The 18,777-nt window shown below is 45.8% G+C and overlaps 1 protein-coding gene across 4 annotated transcripts in view; it reads right to left on the bottom strand.

The window, feature by feature from the left end:
* The window catches only part of LOC118792087 (estrogen-related receptor gamma), a 152,817-nt gene that overhangs the window by 46,337 nt on the left and 87,703 nt on the right, over nt 1–18,777 (bottom strand). For all 4 annotated transcript variants that reach the window (XM_036549793.1, XM_036549794.1, XM_036549791.1 and 1 more), the window contains 2 exons: nt 7,367–7,782; nt 3,727–3,843 (listed from right to left, as the gene is read on the bottom strand). In XM_036549793.1, the coding sequence (XP_036405686.1) occupies nt 3,727–3,843; nt 7,367–7,769 (520 nt within the window). In that variant the 5' untranslated portion in view covers nt 7,770–7,782. The remainder of the gene's footprint in view (nt 1–3,726; nt 3,844–7,366; nt 7,783–18,777) is intronic.

Below are 18,777 nucleotides of genomic sequence, written 5' to 3'. Positions count from 1 at the left end.
CTGTATATGTGTGTGCGAGTGTGTGCATGTGTACACAAATGTGTGTGTGCGTGTGTGCCTGAATATGTGCATAAGAGAGAGAGAAACAAAGACATGAAGACAGACAGACTTAGAGACAGAGAGAGAGGGAGAGAGAGAGAGAAAAACAGACGGAGAGAAACAGAGAGAAATCCTTGCATGCATCAGCCCAGTTAGACAGGGGGGAAGTCTCACTGCTGTGTCCCCCCAGAGAGGCAGTCCAAATTTGCGCACCTCTGCTGTCAGAATCTAAACTTCTGCTTCATTAGGACAGCCAGTTCTACACAGGCCTCAGTAATTGGGACACTTTAATTGCCTACTCCAGGAGTTAGGCTGTACATATTTGTAAGCGCATCCCACTGACATGAGGCTGACAGGGTCTACCTAGCCCCTCCCCCGTCTCTAAAGTTACTAGCATGAGTAGACTGTGTGAGAATCCACTGTTCACATCACATTACTTCTTAAGTTAGAACCTGGGGAGACTTCTATGCATTAAGGGATTAAGCAACCGAGAGGTTGAAAATCATAATTATAATTATAATAACAACAATGATGTGTTGACTTATACAGTGGAAATCACAACACAAACAGGAGGAGGGGAGGAACAGAAAGAACGACCTGGGATTGTGAGCTCTGACATCACCATGAAAAGCGTTCATAACGCAGACAGGAGGGACCACGGACCTTCACAGTATCAGCGCTGATCCAGCGAACTCACCTGAGAGGTGTGCTAAGGTACACCTCCCTGCAGCTGGCTGCTCCTGCTCCTCGGCTGCTGGTCTCTGTGGCCCTGCCTCGTGCAGACGCTGGCCAAGACAGGCATCCCCCAGTGAATGTGTGTCAGACGCGTGCTTCCCCAGCCGAGAGGTTCCGGCCCTCGGGCTAGCTCACACCCCGGCCCCTGTCGCCGAGTGCAATTTTACGCTCGGGTGGCTTGAGGTACGGGGACTCGAAGTGTCCCCCCCCCTCCCCGAGGTCAGGAACCGTACCGCTGGCGGTGTGAGGATCGGAAAACGCATTTTTTCAAATGCCATTTGCATCTGCATGTGTGTGATAGTTTCACAGTGCAGGTATGCCTGCGTTTGTGTGAGAAAGTGAATAAACAATAACGTGTGTGCTTGTGTGTGTGTGTGACCATGTGTTTACATGTGTGCTTATGTGAGTGTGTGTGTGTGTGTGAGTGTGTGTTTACAGTACTTTTGGTGGGAGTGAGATCAAAAGATCGCAGTTTTTTGGCCAGCGTGTGTACTGGAGTGGGTGCGTGACCTTGATTTCCCCGTCCCTCCCCCGCAGATGATCAGTCTGAATGGCCCAGAGCCCGTGGCATTTTTGGGGGATAACCGGGCACAGAGTCCGGAGGGATTTGAGGCAGCCAGTTGGCAGAGGAGCTCAGGCTTTGCTGCAGGTTATGTGACAGAGAGGAGTTCGCTGTGGGGAGGGTGTGCTTGCAGATATTCTAACATATTCACAGTGATGTCACACAACTTGGGGTGAGCAGCATCCCATGGGTGTCCCACCAAAAAATGTGTCAGTCCCTTAGCAGGCCTGCCACTGACCACCCAGGTAAACCCTCAGCAACTCACTCAAATCATTTCTCTACAACATTTAACCACAACACTGACTGCTAACACTGTCTTTTAAGCATGAACTATGTATAAAATACAGTACATTGCAAGAGCAATCCAGAGAATGTGACCCCTGTGTATTGTAACCTCTTGCACTGCAACAACAAAGATGGATATAAATAATTCACCCATTCCAGCCAAGAGGTGAAACTATTTTAGCGCGAGCGTACCGTTTTTGAGAGATTGTGGGTGTTCGAAAAATGAGGAAAATGGATGAATCAATTTACCAAATGACCCTTATTCAAATGTAGAGCAGGACCTCTGTATTAAATTCAAGCACTTTGCGACAAATGGCTGTGCCATTTTGATGTATGTGTGTATGGGTGGTTAGAAGCGAGAACAAAAGGCCGCTATTTGTCTGGGAGCTCAGGGGAAAAGATGCCATGGCAAACACCACGCAGCATCCCTCAGACCTTAACCAAACTCGGCGCTCTTTATCAATTACACATCTGTCATGCTGCAGGGGACCATGGGTAAATTTCACCACACAGGAGCCTCAAACACCCTGCTCCTGCAAACTATGTGTGCTGCACTAAATGTATGTGTGTGTGAATCACACCCACTCATACACACACACACACACATGTACACACACACACATACACACACACACACACACACACACACACACGCACACAAACTCACGCACACACCAGAGACCTGTGCTTCAGGGTGGTTTGTTTGCTATTTGTATCCAGCTGTGTTGTTTTCATTTAATCTGACCTGATCGGCGAGGCCTGTATCCAGCTGCTTTGCTGGAGGGCCAGTTTTATGCGGATATTGTGCTCTGCTCTACCTGAAAGACCCTAGAAGAGAGGAAGGGGGAGAACAGGGTGCACACAGGGTGCTGGGCTGGCCTTCTGCCCCTATCCCGCGCTCAAGAGATGCCGAGTGCTGTCATTCTCGCTCTGAACCGGCACCTTCTGAGGCACTTTCTGCCATCGTCTCCATGCCCTGTCCAACGGGACATGATATGGCTCCTTCCCACTATTCATGTGCTGCTCAGAGTCATGATGCAACCTGCCGTGAAGGGAAATACACCTGCGTTTCCACGGCAATGGTGTGCTGTCACGCAGACATGGTACCACGCGGAGTCACCACAAGCACAACGCCGTAGTGGCAATACAGTGTGGTAACGTGGACAGACAGGTTCCACTCTCTTAGAATACCATATGGCTGCAAGATTAAATCTCTGTGTGACACCAGGACTTTGGTGGTAACTCTACTGATATACAAAAGAACTGAACACACAGTTTCCTATATCCCAGAGAACGCCAGGCCAGCCGTTTACCCCCTCTGAACTCAGCTTTAACTGTGAGTCAGTCTCCTTTGTTTGATCACAGCCATGTACCCAGGAGGCTGTGGGAAACTGGCATCCGACTGACTCAGTGGATCGTGGCCACAGGAAGTCCTTGAACGGTAAGCCGCATTTCCACTGAGCTGCTGTGGGTCAGCCACAACTGTAGGAAGCTGTGTGTGTGTTTCCACAGCAAAATGATCCAGACTGACAGCAGGCTAGCCAACCTGAGATAAGATAGTGTGTTCGCCTCAAGCCAAGGTGTTGTATGGGAAATATGGATGTTTGTTCCATTGTTCCGTTACTGTAATCAGAAAGCTTACTTCTAGCTAGGTAACTGCATGTTGTCCACCCAATATTATTAGCTGACATTAGAAAACAAACCTTTCATATCCAATGCTGTTTGCTGGATCTGCACACAATCATCATGAGAGTTTTTTTTCCTCCATCACAAGCTAGTGAGGATACACACTACCTAGACAAATGATCTCATTAATTTTTTTATTAAAAAATGTAGGTTTTTAAGTAGGTGTATCTTAAAAGTTCAAACTTGAAGCTGTACTGGGGTCAGTGGTAGTAGATGGCCTCACTCAGACCGCCAAATTGTGGTGGCAGTAGTACGGCACAAACACGGCTGAGCTGGTTGGTGAAACCCGCGGGTGTTGGTAACTTCCGACACAGACGCTGTCCCAGAATTCTGCCTGTTCTGTTTCTGCTGTCTCCTGGAGGAGCAATGGATAATACAATGGGAAGAGGTGGGGGGGGGGGGGGGGCTGTGAGGCTTACCTTCTCGCATCATGCCCACGGTTAGACACTTCATGAAGCGGCAGGCCTGGCAGGACTTGCGGCGGCGCTTGGTGATCTCGCACTCGTTGGTGGCCGGGCAGCTGTACTCTATGTTTCCTGTTGCCAGGCATGTGAAGAGAAGGAACAGAGAATGTCTAATCACCATCTTGGGGGGGCACATAGACAGTTACTAGGAGAGAGAAGTAAGTAACAGCAAGAAGTGCACTTAGATGTAGTGGAATGAAGCAAGCAAGTCAGGTAAGGAGAAATGTTCAGCAATTAAGCTAAGATTTATGTGCTTGTTTAGAGTACTGGTTCTAGCCCTAGAGTATCGCTGAGTTTTTGCGTCTAACAAGAACAGATGGAATTGGGTTGGAAATTACCTTTTTTTATCTGAAATACCTGCTGTACTGGAACAAAAATGTTGAAAAAATTAAAACATCAAGACCTAAATTCACAAATTCTGGTTTGAAATATTGGACCCAGTATGTTCCCATTCTCATTTAGGGTGCCATGCTGGATTTGAGACCTTCATGCAAACCAAGTAAAAGCTCTTAAAAATAATTGTATGAAGGGATCATTAAAGGACAGCGTGAGTCATTGACATTAGACACAACTATAACAAGTATATGTAGAGGACCAAAGAGGAGCCATGGAGTTTGTCAGTGGCTTGCTCCACAATTCCACAGTCCCATCTCAGTCCGGTCCACCCTCACACCACATCCTACACGGCAGAAGGTCATGCATGATGCGTGACACAATCATGTCAAGCTGGGCTGACCAGTCAGCTTACACTGCATACGTCTGGCCCTAAAGGTGACTTAACCCCGGTGTGATCCCTCCGCTTGCAGATTGACCGGGGCAAAGTGATCGCATTACGGTGGCATCACGCACTTTAGCTCCCCTGGCTTAGACACTGCCGGGGCTGTACCGTACAGAAAGAATCAAAGCAGACAAATCAATTCAAATTTAGGGTTAAGATTAACCCGTGCCATGACTCCCCTGTAAGTCACACATTTCAGGTCTGTTGTTAACAGCGGTATGGAGAGAAAGCAGATTATTATTTCTCTGTATAGAAAACATGCACATGCTTACATACATGTTTCAAATTTCCAGGAAAGGAGAAACATATTGTATATGTAGAGAGGGAGGGAGATTAGGGTATATAGAGACATCTGTTGTAATATAGGGCATGACCTATGGTTTTATTCCCCACCTCCCATACGAGGCTCCAACACCTTTATCTTTTCATTTTCATGCAAAGAAAATGTGAATTTTGACCAGTTCATTTAACTCCACGGCTGGGGTTCTGAGTCCTAAGGAGTCATTGCAGGATGGGGGGGGGGGGGGGGGGTTAGTTATCAGACTCCAATCTATCACTTCCTATTTAGACGTAAAAACCAAAAATTCTGCAGGCAGCTCCATTTCTAATATAAATTTGGTGGCCAGGAGCCTATCTAGAGGAGCCCTTACCACATGGACCCTAACCTAGTCTCAGTTCTTGCTTGGAGCATGTGAGTCACTCACTAGCTCATGCCAGCTTGGGTTTACAGCATATAACCTCAGCCCTAAAGGTGGCTTAACCCTGCTGCAATCTCCTGGCATAGAAATTGGCCAAGGTGATCACATTAAACAGCTTCATGAAATGTTTCAGCTCTAAAGCTAGGCAAGAGGAAGCCGGGCACACTCGGCAAAGGCATGCAAGCACGCAAACTGAAACTCTGAGGCAAACTGAAACTCTGAATCGAACTGAATCATGGCCTTCACAAATCCGTCATTACCACATTACAAGCCTGTGGCTGTTAGCTGTTAAAAAGAAAAGGTGATTATTTCTCCACTGATTCCATGTGGATATTTTTAGGAAATATGCAGCCCTGCTGCACTCACATGCATGTTTCTGGTTTCCTGGAAATACATATTGTATAAGTAGATAAGCAGGGAGATTAAGGGTCGAGGTCCTGGTTTAGAAGGGAGGACGAAGTTCGTCACACGATGAAGCCTAGCAGACTGAGGGGCATTAGTATTTCCATGTAAATGCATTTTCGGTTTACATGTCTCTGAGGAGAGGGGTGTGGAGGGGGACCAGGGGGAGGGGGAGGGCCTCACTTCCGATGCATAAATTGTCTTTGGTGGTGCCAATATTTCTCCTTGGGCTTTCAAGACACTCCGTGCAAAGCACTCAGGCCCACGCAATTAACACACAGGCCCGCATGGGACCCGCGCTGCCGATGAAATATTTCAGACTTAATCAGACTTTGTAAACACTGATTTATATTGACTTCTGTTCTGCGAACTGATGTTTCCTCATTAAAAAGCAGATTAGCGCAAACGCGGGGAGACTAAATGCTCAGGGCCGCTAATTCAACAGGAAACAATATTTAAAGTAAGCCATGTCCGTTAAGCAGGGGTCCAATGTTCATTAGCGAGGTAATCTCCACGAGTCATTAGGGTCTCCACATTAGGATGGCCTGATGTCTTTGTGTGGCGCGGGGCACATTCTGAAGTGATGGGCGATTAACATTGGGGGGGGGGGGCTTGCCAGATTTAACCTCGTGGGATGTTCCATCGTATATTACGCCAGATATTATGCTCTCCAAAACAGGATACAAAATACAATTGCAGTTTCCTCAATTTGGGAAAAGTGACTGTAATAATATTGGCATAGTTTCCATTGTTTACTCTGCCATTTTTTTAAAGAATTTACAGGATCTGAAACATGTTGTCTCTGTCTAACAGTGGCATGCCTGTGTTCTCTGTCGCTCTACTGCGGCAGGGGCCTGTGCCTCATGGTTCGGGGGGTGACAGATGCAGGATGTCAGGTGGCACTGGAGTGGGGCCACCGGACCACCAGCTGCCAGCATCTCAGAGAGACCCCTCCCGTACCCACAACCCCCTCCTCCTCCCCACATCCCCTTACCCCCGTGCCCAGTTCCAAACACCATGGGTGAGAGGGAGGGCAGTGCCGGGGACCATCACCTGAACCTCACGGCTCCACCCCCCTAACCTCCCTGCCTCCCAACAAACAAGCTCTCCCGAGCTGGAGGTCAACAAACATCCAGCTTTTTCTTATTAACCAAAATCTTATTGACTAATGGGGTGACACATAACAATATGTCGCCCTATAATTATCACAGGCTGGCTTCAGTCTCGACCAAATCTAATGTTTTGCAACCTTGTTTAGCACATAGTGGCTTTCTCTTTCTTTCTTGCTTATAATTTATGATAATCTAATATAAAGATATGAAAAGTATAAAAAGCTATTTTTAATGAGAGTAAGAATTCCACCTACCCTATGTATTGTACTTTAAAAATGCCAAATACTACTGTCATGACATGAGAATAATCATTATAACTTTTGAAATATTAAGCACCAAGCTATAAGTAAGCTGTTAATAATATTAGTTGTTTTCGCACCAGGAATTGAACCCTACACTTGTAAAGAAATCAAATATAAGTATTCTCAAACACGGTCCATTTGGCAGTTTATTACCTCTTTACAACATGTTTAATATCTATTTAATAACTGATTCCAGAGATATGTCATGCCTCTGAGATCCTAGTTTGTACAAACTGATTTCCGACTGCAGGGACAGGGGTCTGGTAAAGCATGCGTGATCCCGGGAAGTGATCGCAGGCCAACCTTGGATGGTCCTCTTGAAGAAGGCCTTGCAGGCTTCACAGGAGGCCACGCCATAGTGGTAGCCAGAGGCGATGTCCCCGCAGACGAGGCACAGGCGCTTGGGCATGGAGTTGAGCATGTACTCGCACTTGATCTGCGAGTCCTCGCCGATGGTGCTGGAGCAGTCCTCGTAGCGCTTGGAGGCGGCGCCGTTGGGGCCCAGCCCCGCCGCGGGGCCGTAGAGCGTTGGGGAGTCCAGCCCGTTCTGGTGCCCGTTCATGGTGGAGCTGTAGCTGCCGCTGGCATCCGACGAGCCGCCGGGGCTGTGGTGGTTGATGCTGTCGGCGAGGGAGGCGGGGCTGGAGGGTTCCGTCTTGATGTAGGAGGGGCAGTTGGACTCAATGTGGCGGTCCTTGCTTGACATTCTGCAAAGGAGCCTGGGAAGACAGAGAGGGTGCGGAGCACATTATGGTAAGAAAAACAGCACCTCAAAAGCATAATACAGACTTACCACTGTGAGCATCTCAAAGTCAAACCCTACTGTTCTGGTGTCTCCGACAACAATTTGTTACCTTATTCTACAGGTAGTTCACAGTTTCAAGTTCGTATTGGTGTAACCAAGTAATATAGCAGCATTAAAACTGCCTGTGAGCCTTCCAACTTCTCCCAACACTATGAAAGCACTATGGTGAACAATGCTTCAAAGCACAATCCTGACCAATGTCATGATCTATAAGCCAATGCCCACCGTGCGATGTATCAGCTCACACACCTCTCCCTGTCTGCACCTACGTCAGGTCCTTCAGGACTCTTCAATGACAACAAATGTGATCCAAAGCTGTCAGTGCTTCAGGAGAGCCTTATCCAGGTCTGGATGGCTCACGGGGTCAGAGCTTATCCCCGTGGCACGGAGAAGCGTGACGCGCGAGTATGCTTGCTGGACGAGGCACCAGACCCTCACCGCGCCATTAACCCCACGGACATCCCTAACACCGAGTGCCAGGCACAGCGGCCCTGAAACCCACAGCCTTCCCTGTGTCCGGGCAGACGTTCTGCTCTAAGCAGATTGGGAGTAAGCGGGAGTAGGTGGCTGTTCCCCTGCGCAGACCAAAACACAAACAGAACAAAATGCAGGCCTCTGTCAGAGACTCCCCTGCAATGCTCAGTCTGTGCCCCCCCCCCACCCCCCAACCAAAAACAAAAAAAGAAAGAAAAGTAACCGAGACACTCCTTCCGTGGATTCATGAACAGAAAGTGCGTTCCTAACTTCAAAGCATAAGAAAGACAGGGGCTAAAAAAAAAAAAGATAGAGATAGTTTTCCTGCATGCTGATGCCCTTTCTCTGTGAGGAAGAAGCATGCCAGCCAGCCATATACTTCTTGACAGATAAAAAGCCACTCTGCTTCTGTCCCTGGGGTCTCACTAAAGTGTCTGAGAGGCGCTATTTCTATGAGGGTGTGCAGCTACAAGATAGAGGATGACACAACCAGAGGAAAAACTCGATTTACAAACATCTGCACAAAGTGACTGACTTAACTTAATATTATCCTTATTGCACTCGTGCTCCTATTATTCAATTCAATAGCACATTCCTCTTAATTGAAGCAAAGCAATTAGATGTGTGAAGAAACAAATTCACATGTTCACAGCTAATGACAAAGAAACACATTTTGTTCTCCATGTAAATAACTCAAGTCAAACAATAACTGAATAAAGTGAACGAAGTATGGTTGCTTTGCTGTGTCCACAGAGGAAACAGCAGGTATCTCAAAGGACTCTGAGAAAAATGGAGGCGCGAGGCAGGGATTCCAGTCATCACTCATCCGCTTGTCAATATCGACTTGTTCTACATGAAAGCAATCAGCATAGGGGCCAGGGCTCAGCTTCATCATGGTACCAGACAGCCAGTCAACATTAGGCTCTCGCAGACAAACATGGTGCGACGCCTTCCACAGCCAAGCCCAGAAACCTGGAGCCTTTTACCCACAACTGTAGGTAACAGAAACAGTGTTTCTCGCTTGCCCTAGAAAACTCACTGCAGCAAGAGCCAATTCAGCTTCTCCCCTGTCAACAGAGGTTTTTTTCCCCACACAGAGGTGTAACAGAAGAACAACTGTTGTTTGTTCGGAGTTCAATCAGAACAACTCTTTCTGTCTGCTTCCCTGTAATTGTAATTACATTGTGATGATAATGTGCGGTGCTTGGTTATAGCGATCACATGCCCCCAGCCCATCCCCCAGAACAACGCACAACAACATGATCAACGTCATTGTCATCGCAAAGCTCGTGCTGCCTCTTAGTATTACTCACTTTATTACAACTGACTCAAGCTTTCAAACAGACACGCACTACAGCGTGTGCAAGAGATTTAAAACTGTTGAAAGAGAGCAAATTATCATAGTCCACATGACCGCACAAAAGGCTCTCCATATAAAGCAGCCATTTTCTTGCTGAGACCACTAAAAAGGTAGTGATTTTACATGTGGTACTGTAAACAAGGTTGGAGGAAGGTAACAAGGCAGGCAGGAAGCTCTTTTCAAAGAACTCTGCCGCCTCATAAGTTCAGATGAGGTTCAATGAAAACGGCTCGTTAGGTGCATACCAATACTACGTGACCCTGGAAGGTGTCTGCGGGGACAGCAGGATAATAACCTACACATTACCCAAACTTTCGTATTCTGTATAGTTGCAATGTGTGAAAATTATTTTTGATTGTTAATACGCTGGGTGCGTTTTACATTAATGGTCTAAAGATTAGAGAAGCTGAACCCAAATAAGATGTGCCACCAAAACACTATATCAACTGGTGATTCCCTTGGTGACTTGTGAGGGGGACTGGGGGGCACGGGGGCTCAATTCATGTGGAAAAACAGTTTATATGCACTGTATATTCAGAAAACATTAAAAATGTTACATGCATGAGCATACACGAGGGTATATTTCATTAGGCCCTGCTCTTGTTTAGTTTGGGGAACACTACCTTCATGACACTGTATTAGACAGAGGACTGTGCTTCCTGGTTATAATTTTATGTCTACAACATTAAAGGAAAGTGAAATGGCAATGCTTGGTGCAAGGGTTGCTTCAGGTGTAGAACTCTCTAAGCAGTCTCTGCCTCTCTCTCCCTCTCCTCTGTCTCTTCCCGGGGTCTTTTAAATTCTATGACTCTATTAATACCAGCTTGCAATGTTCACAACTATCTATAAATTCAATTGTCAGATGGTGGGTTTTTATTCTAAGACACACTTGAATCTAAAATTAGGGGCAGTAAAACTCACATTAACTGTAAGACGAATGGAATTCCAAGGGCCTATAATTCAATGAAAAGAAAGCCATTCCGACAGGAAAGAGACTTTTTTTGAGAGATAATGATTTTATCTGTTTTTGCCATGTGGGGCAGCTGCAATTCCTTGGTGCGCCATTAAAATAGAATCTGCTTGAAAAGCCTAAGTAATTTGGTTAAGGTTTATGTAAGAAACACTATTCAACTGGGGGAAAAAGGAAAAAAAAAATTCCAATACAAAATGGGTCAGTTGCGTTATTTAAGGTAAAGATGATGTCTGTCTTGAATGGAAAAAAGAATTCTGGTGCCCAATATTGTAATTCACCTTCCACGGTCTACACTCTGATGTCAGGATGCTGCTTCCCTTTACTGCATCAATCAATATTATTATTTGCCGGTCACGGTGCTGATTAGCACTTGCTGACGATAGCTAAGGCATGCTGGCCATTTCAGAGCAGTAGTATCTGTACAGGCCCGCATGTCTTTACCGTTTAAAAAAAGCCCTGCTTATTTATTTCCTCTTGTTGAACAGGAAGGGAAAATGGCCTCAATTAGTCTGTGAGAGTGAAGTGAGGTGCTTTAAAACATACGTGCATGAATCACTCCTGTCTGTGACATATTAATGGGCAGCTGTCCAGGGGGATGATACTTTGAAAGGCAGGAGAAAAGGAAGACTGAGGCAGAGACAGGCATGAGCCTTAAAAAACAGTGAAAACCTTTACGTCTCTGTGACAAAAATGAGCTTTTTTCCTCTTCCTCCTTTGTAACTGTAAGTGTTTGTCTCCAGCTGAACAATGCCTGCTCCTGAACTGTCTGAAAATCGGGCGCTTGGAGAATTGGGACACCCTCATACAACAACAGACCACAGGTAGACATCCTGTCAGGGGTTATTCCGAATTTGACACACAGCCCTGTAATAGAGCGAAATATTACTGTCCTAGATACGACTCACTGTAAGCCAGCGCTGCTCTTCGCCGAGTAAGGCGTGAAAGCAGACAAGCCTCTTTAAACAAGACAAAAGAGTGTCTTCCTCGCACATTGAATGCCCAGCACATTGATCAAATTGCCTTTTGATAAAGGTTTGCTCTCAAAGGACGGAGCAATCAAATTTCGAACCGTGCCTTCTTGTCTTTTTTTTTTATCTTGCTCCTCCCCGCCTATTGTTTTCTATTTGCTGGAGCGTGGCATCGCAAATCAAGAGGAAAACCGTTCCGGAAAAACAGAGCCACTTGGTGATGACAAGGTGCCATTAGCTTGTTTGACTGATTCAGTGCTGTGACAACAACGTCGCCAAACACGCAATCATTGAATTAAGGAGCAGCTACCGTGGGGAAATGTCTTTAGGAAGGATTTGCTCTGTCTTTTCTTTTTTTCTTTGCACTCTGAGACGACAGAGATGCTGTGGACAAACAGATCGCCGGGCTTTAGAGATGTGCTAGCATGGTGCCAATTCTAAAAACGGGCCGCAGAGGAGACAGTAGCTGCAGACACACTGAAGAGGAGAAAATTACCTTCAGAAAATAAATTATACACTGTCAGTGACATACTGGAGAACTGCTGGCAGCTTATTAACAGTTGTTTGTGTTATTTTATCCATCATAAAAATGGAAATTATTAAACCCAGAATTTTAAAAAGTACGTCTTAATACAGTCTCAATATAGTCTCAGTTGTGTTTTTCATTTCATTACGAACGGGTTCTTTTCATCTGACAATTTATTACAATTATAAAGTCTGACGTCTGACATTATGTAAAGAACATACTATGCTGCTCTATTAAAAAAAAACCTTTATATTTAACTACTGGTATATATCTGTAGTTTATACATATAAAATACCAACATAAGGATCCTGGCAGGAAACTTTTTTTCAGCCAGTGACCATCAACCTCTGTCTTGAATTCCACGGTGTCAGAGAGGACCCCCTTTGACCGTCTGTATTACATTACACTGGCATTCACACACTGCATTGGGGAATGATTGCAGTTGTGTCTGTGTCTAAAAATACCCAGGACATCTAAATCCTCTTCCGCCAGCGAGAGGAGATCAATTGCTATAACATTGCCAGGCTGGAAAGTAGTAATTCACTTCATTGTCGATAAACGGCTGCAGAATAACACCTCTGATTACATGCAATCAATGTGATAATGGCAAAAACACATTTATACAATGGGACGGCGGCCCATAAAAATGTCTCTAATGTACCGGGCGAGATGCCTCGGTGTTCGAGCCCGAGCGCCAGAGGCAGCCTACACTTTGGTTAAAGGAACACCTCTCACATCTCCCTGCAGACAACTGCACATTTTAAAACTTTTAAAGAATTTTCTTCCTGTCTGGTTTCATTGTAAAAGTCCTGCCTCAGACCAGTCAGAGAAATACAAAACCTGCATACTGCTAATTTCATACAGTGAGCTACGGCCTGTACTGCTATTAAAAACTCACTCCACTGCCATGAATACAAAATAAAAATCTTCAGTACCTTATCATAAATGCCTGTATGTGCTGAGATTTGTATTTGTGTTATATTTGTAGCCAATAGTGTTTTTTTTTCCCTCATAATTAACTGTACATCACAGAAATTTAGCACTGAAGGTTGCCTGTTCTGTCCACATGCTCGTATCCGTGTAACAGATTGGTAGCAGTGTGACACACTCAGGGTGCAGCTGTACTGAGGCCGCCCCGTGCTGCCTGCAGAGATGCGTAAGCCAGCAGCCCCGCTGTACCGGGCTGATCCTGGGACGATAAGGGGCCCGCTGCGCCGGGCCACTGGAGTTTGACAACCCGCGCCGTGTGCTCTCAGATGCCAATCTGAATGATTCAGGTCATTTTTCTGCGGCGTCCCCCTGCTGATAGGCGCGTGGCCCGCGATGCGCTATCTCTATCTGCTGATGTGCAGGGCTTTGTCTGAGGGAGCACATCCTTCCTTCCCATCAGCCGCGCGCGGGAGGGGAAACGAATGGCTGGCAGCGGAGAAGACGCAGAGGGAAAAAAAGGAGGCAGAGAAAGAGGAGAAGAGGAAGCAGGAGAAGCAAAAGAAGAAGAAAAAGAACTAATGTGTTCAAGACTGAATACTACTAAAAACTGTATTTGATTCGGCTGCATAGGAAAGTACAGTCACTCCTTTATTTGTTGTCAAAAATATGGATTATGTACACTAAATCAGGGGGGAAAAATGCAGTAAAAACAATAGAAAATGAGACGTTGAGGAAATTGAGACAAGATGTTAACTTTACAATAGAAAAGCAAATGGTAGTGGTAAAATATGTGCTCCACCTGCTCAAACTTTACAAATGTAATTGTTCTGTGTGCACAACTGGATTAGCTTGATCTATTACAGAGAATTATTTCTATCCCCCCTTCCCAGAACTACCCCGTTCAAAGAGGGGAGAGGATCAGGGAATAAGCCACGGCATTATTCAATAACCAATATGTTTAAGAGAGCCGGGGCTGCCCCAGATGGAGCCTTCATCTATTCTGAGGCCTGGCGACGTGCTTCAGATAAGGGAGGAGGAACCATGTCCTAAGTGAAATGAGATTGCAAATAAGAATAATACACAGACAACAACAAGCAAAAAAAAAAAAATCTAGATTAAAAACACATTTTATTAAACATGTGAAAAAAAGAGGATTTTCCTCTAGGACGAGCTTGTGGTGAGCGGAGCGGGAAAGCCGTGTCTTTAACCAGATCAGACGCTGGAAATTGGCTGTCAAGTCGGGATTGTTGTGATTTATACGCGTCTATCAGGCGTGCGGAGATGGTGCCTCCGCCGCCACCGCCGCCGCCACCGCCCCTGCCTCTGCCTCCCCTCCGCAAAGCACCTTAAAATTTCAACGCCGCCATCTGTTCCCAAATCTAATTCACATTCTGTCCATAATCGGGTTTAGTTCTGTAATGCTCGTGCTGCCTCTCGTCCTCCGCGCGCCCGCCGTTCCCGCATCCCCGGGGCTAGCCTCCCGTTTCTCCCCCTCTCTCTCTCTCTCCACCGCGCCACCTCTCACCTGAATCAGGAGCTCTGCCCTGTCTGAACAGCTGGGGCCGCACGGGGTCCTTTTCCGTTCATACGCATTACCGATTGAATCATAAGATACGCCTGGTATTTGTCGCACATAGTGGTGGTATGGTGAATTGATCCTATGGTTCTTAGTTACATGTGCAATACTGAAATAGGGATGAATAATTGTGCATCTGCACAGCCGAAGAATGTGTGTATTTGTCCAAGATTAAAAATTACTGTTGACAATGGCTACCTCAAAAACACATATCTCACATTAATGATTATTAATTTAGGACAGTGCACAACCACAGCTAGGAAAAATTGGAAAGGTTTAAATGAGCAAAATCTCCTTTCCTAAATACAACACCAGTGTGAGTGTGTTCCTTTAAAAATGAAGCTAAAATTAAATATAAGGATTATACCCAAACTCTAAAGGAGTCTGTGGCAGGGGCAGGGTCAGGGAGTTTGTAGTCGAACAGATTTAAGCCCCAGACGTCTTGATATAATTGTTTTTCGTTATTAAGATCACTCTTTAATAATCCCCCGTGCCATAAACCGCAGTCTCCAACGAGCTGCGTCAGAGGGAAGGCAATCTGGTTCATTACATGTTCTGTAAATTTACAGTAACAAGTCATTCCCCTGACAAATTAATCACTTTCCGAGCATTTTATCATATAAATAAAATATCACCTCTGGAGAGAAATAAGCTAAATCAGTTGATTCAACCCATCCATCAGGGAAATGGCAGTTGCCTGGGTAATGGCTTCACAACAGATGGGCCTCTATCAGTGACCCAAGGTCTAAGGCTCTGCTGCTTGAATCGAGCTGCACCGAGGTGTGAGCTATTAGGATCGTGTGTGTGTGTGTGTGTGTGTGTGTGTGCGCGCGCATGTTTGTGTGTGTGTGTGTAAGCACTGTATGATATCTGTTTTTGCAGATGCTTGCGTGCAGGTACCCATCTGTGCATATGTATGCATGTGGATGTTTGCGTGCACGTGTGTATGAACGGTGTATGAGCATGTGGCCATGAGTGTGTGTTGCATGTCTGCATTTGTTTGCACTGGTGAGCCAGTGTCCATCTGTACTGTGTGTGTGTGTGTGTGTGTGTGTGTGTGTGTGTGTGTGTGGTTGTGTGTGTGTGTGTGTGTTTATGTGTGTGGGTGTGCATTCACGGCCCGATCCCCCTGCACAGCAGGTGGCTCTGGCTCCGAGGCGTGTGTGTGTGTGTGTGTGTGTGTGTGAGATCCCGCCTCCCCTCCCGCTGCGCCCTGCACAGCAGACACAGTGCACCCGCAGCCAGCTCAGCCAGCCACTCCACTAACCTGAGGAGACTGTCCTAATCTCTCATTTCCCCTGTCCCGAGCGGCGGGGGGGCGGGGGGGACGCCGTGTGACAGTGCCGGGACACTGACAACCGCAGTCTCCGTTAGGTAAGCCACACACCTCACCGGGGACAGGGTAGGGGGCCGGGGGGGCAGGGGTATCGGGGGGCCGCCCTGCCCTGCTGCCACTGTTTCCGCTCTCTATTTCATCCTATATCGTAAGCGCAATCACATCTAATAAATTGATTTCCACCTTCACATAAACACACTCAGCTGCACAGCACTTTTAGTCGCACCGAGGCACACAGTGCATTATGTATGTATGTCTGCTTCCGAGGGCACTCAAGTTTGCTCACTGATCCCCAGCAGGTTTGGTTAAACCTTCCCCCCTCCCTACCCCACCCTCTCCCCCCCTCTTCAAAACACACACTGTCCATTGCACTAAGTAATGGTTCAGTGTTGTGGATCTTCAGTACAGAGCGAGGGTGGCTGAATTTGCCGAGAGCTAATGAACGGGAAAACTATTCCTCTCATGGTTAGACTCTCACAGCATCCTCCTGAGCCATCGACTCACTGTTGCCTTAAAGGGCAATATACACCAGGAGCAAAACGGGGGGGGGGAAAGAACAAATTGGACAAAACCTAATTCTTTACGCTAAGAAATTCAATTCCACATTTCGCCTCACAAATTATTCTATTTGCATGTTAAAATGACATCAACACTTTCTGTTAATTTGCCTTTTTCCCACATTGACACAGTGGCTCCACATAGCTCTGTATAACGGTTCGAACAGATAATAAAACTAGTTGCACATTTAAGTGCAACGAAAATGTTAGAGGGGTACAGCTTTGTAAATTCATGATCATCATTGCCGCTGACCTGTCAAACTGATCTACGTTTTTCCTTTTTTTTTCCCTTTTTCTGTTTACAAAATTGGTAGCCATTCCCAGCACCCTGACAACCGCACCCTCTGCGCCAGCGTCTCCTGCATGGCGTGACTCTGCCCCCCACCCGCCCCACGAATGCCGCGGCAGTAACGTGAGCTTGATTGGCTTAAAGCGCATAAGAGTTTTGCCTGCGAATTGAGCTTAATAGGTTTGACCCAGACTAACCTTTGGAAATCCAATTGATGTAAGATGCTTTGAATTCTGCAGTCAAAGAAGCCAACCCCTTTTAAAAGGTTTTGCTTAAACTCTAAAAATTATATAACGAGTATAACAAAGGCGGATAGACTACCGAAAAACAATTGCCCGGAAGGATCTGAGAGTGTGTAGGTGGCTGGCAGTGTGGTTGCTGTCTATGACAGGGCTCCACAGCGGTTAGAACAGGAAGAGTAAAGGACTACAGTAGCCAGTGATCGCGTTTAAGGCCCAGATTCAAACTAACTGCAATGCCCTTTGCCAGTGGCTGTCTATTTTAAATTTAATCCAGTGTGACTACTTTTTTGAATATCGCACTTTGATTTTAGCAGCAGTCAGACTCACAATATTGTGTCAGAAATAAAAAGATAAATAAAAAAAGATACCCCTGCTTAAACCCGCTACCCAAAAGCTGGACACACCACGGCAATTAGGCCTTACAAAGTCACTATTATACCAGTGACAGGAAGAGGAGTTGGGGATTGCCTTATTCCTCACTAAACCAGTACCGCAGAGAGCTCGTCAGGTCGGGAGAAATGAGATAAGATCTAGATGAATACAGCACTGGGTAGTCTGACTGTAAATAGCCCGGATGGCCAGTACATCTTGTTTATTGTTGCCTTTCAGCGTGTGGTGACAGTTAAACATCTCATGTGCTTACATAAACACTAACTAATCTGTGAGAGGTAGTTATTTCAACAGTAAACAGTACGTGGAGAGTGCAGTTGCGTAGCTACAGCCTGACACTGGAACTTCACTGGTTTACAGTTAATTCAAATCGGTGTTCTGTCTTTTAAAAGGGGCACGTCAGGGCAAAACTACTCTCAAAAATACTATGCAAAATGAAATATATAAACAATAATATTTCATATGTGCCTGCAGATTAATTAAGTGATTGCTATTATGATTGCCTTTCATGTTGTATGCCAGAGACAGAATATTTAAAAAGGAGTGGCTAAAAAACAAACTGCAGAAGAATAGAATTATAAATAATTATTTTTAGTGTATCCTTTTCATGGACACAAACCAAAAAGCATTAAAACAATGACAATATTCAACTTGCAAATCTGAAATGGAAAACGAACCCAATTTCCATGGTTTTCCGTGACTCTTTAAAATACTTGAATTTTAATAAAACGTGATAAATGTGACCTCAAAGCAATTACGTAAATAAAACAAAGCAGTATAGAGCGGGGGAAGCTGTGACAGGGGCTGAGAGGCCCGGCAGAGGCTCCTAACTGGTCACATCTGGCTGTATTTTATACGCAAATCAGCCTCCGCTAAATCTAGATAAAACTCACTGAATCGTGATCGGCGCAATGATCTTCATACGTCTAAATTTATATGCTAATCGGAATCCTTCAAGCATTTAGCACATTCCTCTGGATCTGGGGGGCAAGCACTGTTATCCTCCAGAGCCCTTCCCCCCCACCCCCACCCCCACCCTTGGCTGCCGACCCCATCTCTGTGCCCTTCTCCTCTCTGTTTTTTCCTCTCTCTCTCTCTTGCCCTCTTTCTTTCTCAGTTTTTGTAGTCTGTCTCTCCATCTTTCTGTCTCTCTATTCAATTCTATTTCAATTCTGTTCAATTCAAATGCTGCATTGCCATGAAGTACAAAGTAAGCCTTGTTTTTTCTCTGTGTCTATCTCTCTCCTCCTTCATATTCTCTCTATCTTTCTTCCTCTCTCTCTCTCTC

Source organism: Megalops cyprinoides, chromosome 17, assembly GCF_013368585.1.
Source record: "Megalops cyprinoides isolate fMegCyp1 chromosome 17, fMegCyp1.pri, whole genome shotgun sequence".
NCBI lineage: Eukaryota > Metazoa > Chordata > Actinopteri > Elopiformes > Megalopidae > Megalops > Megalops cyprinoides.
Note: the sequence above shows the minus strand (reverse complement) of the source record. Positions and strands in the feature narration are given on the sequence as shown.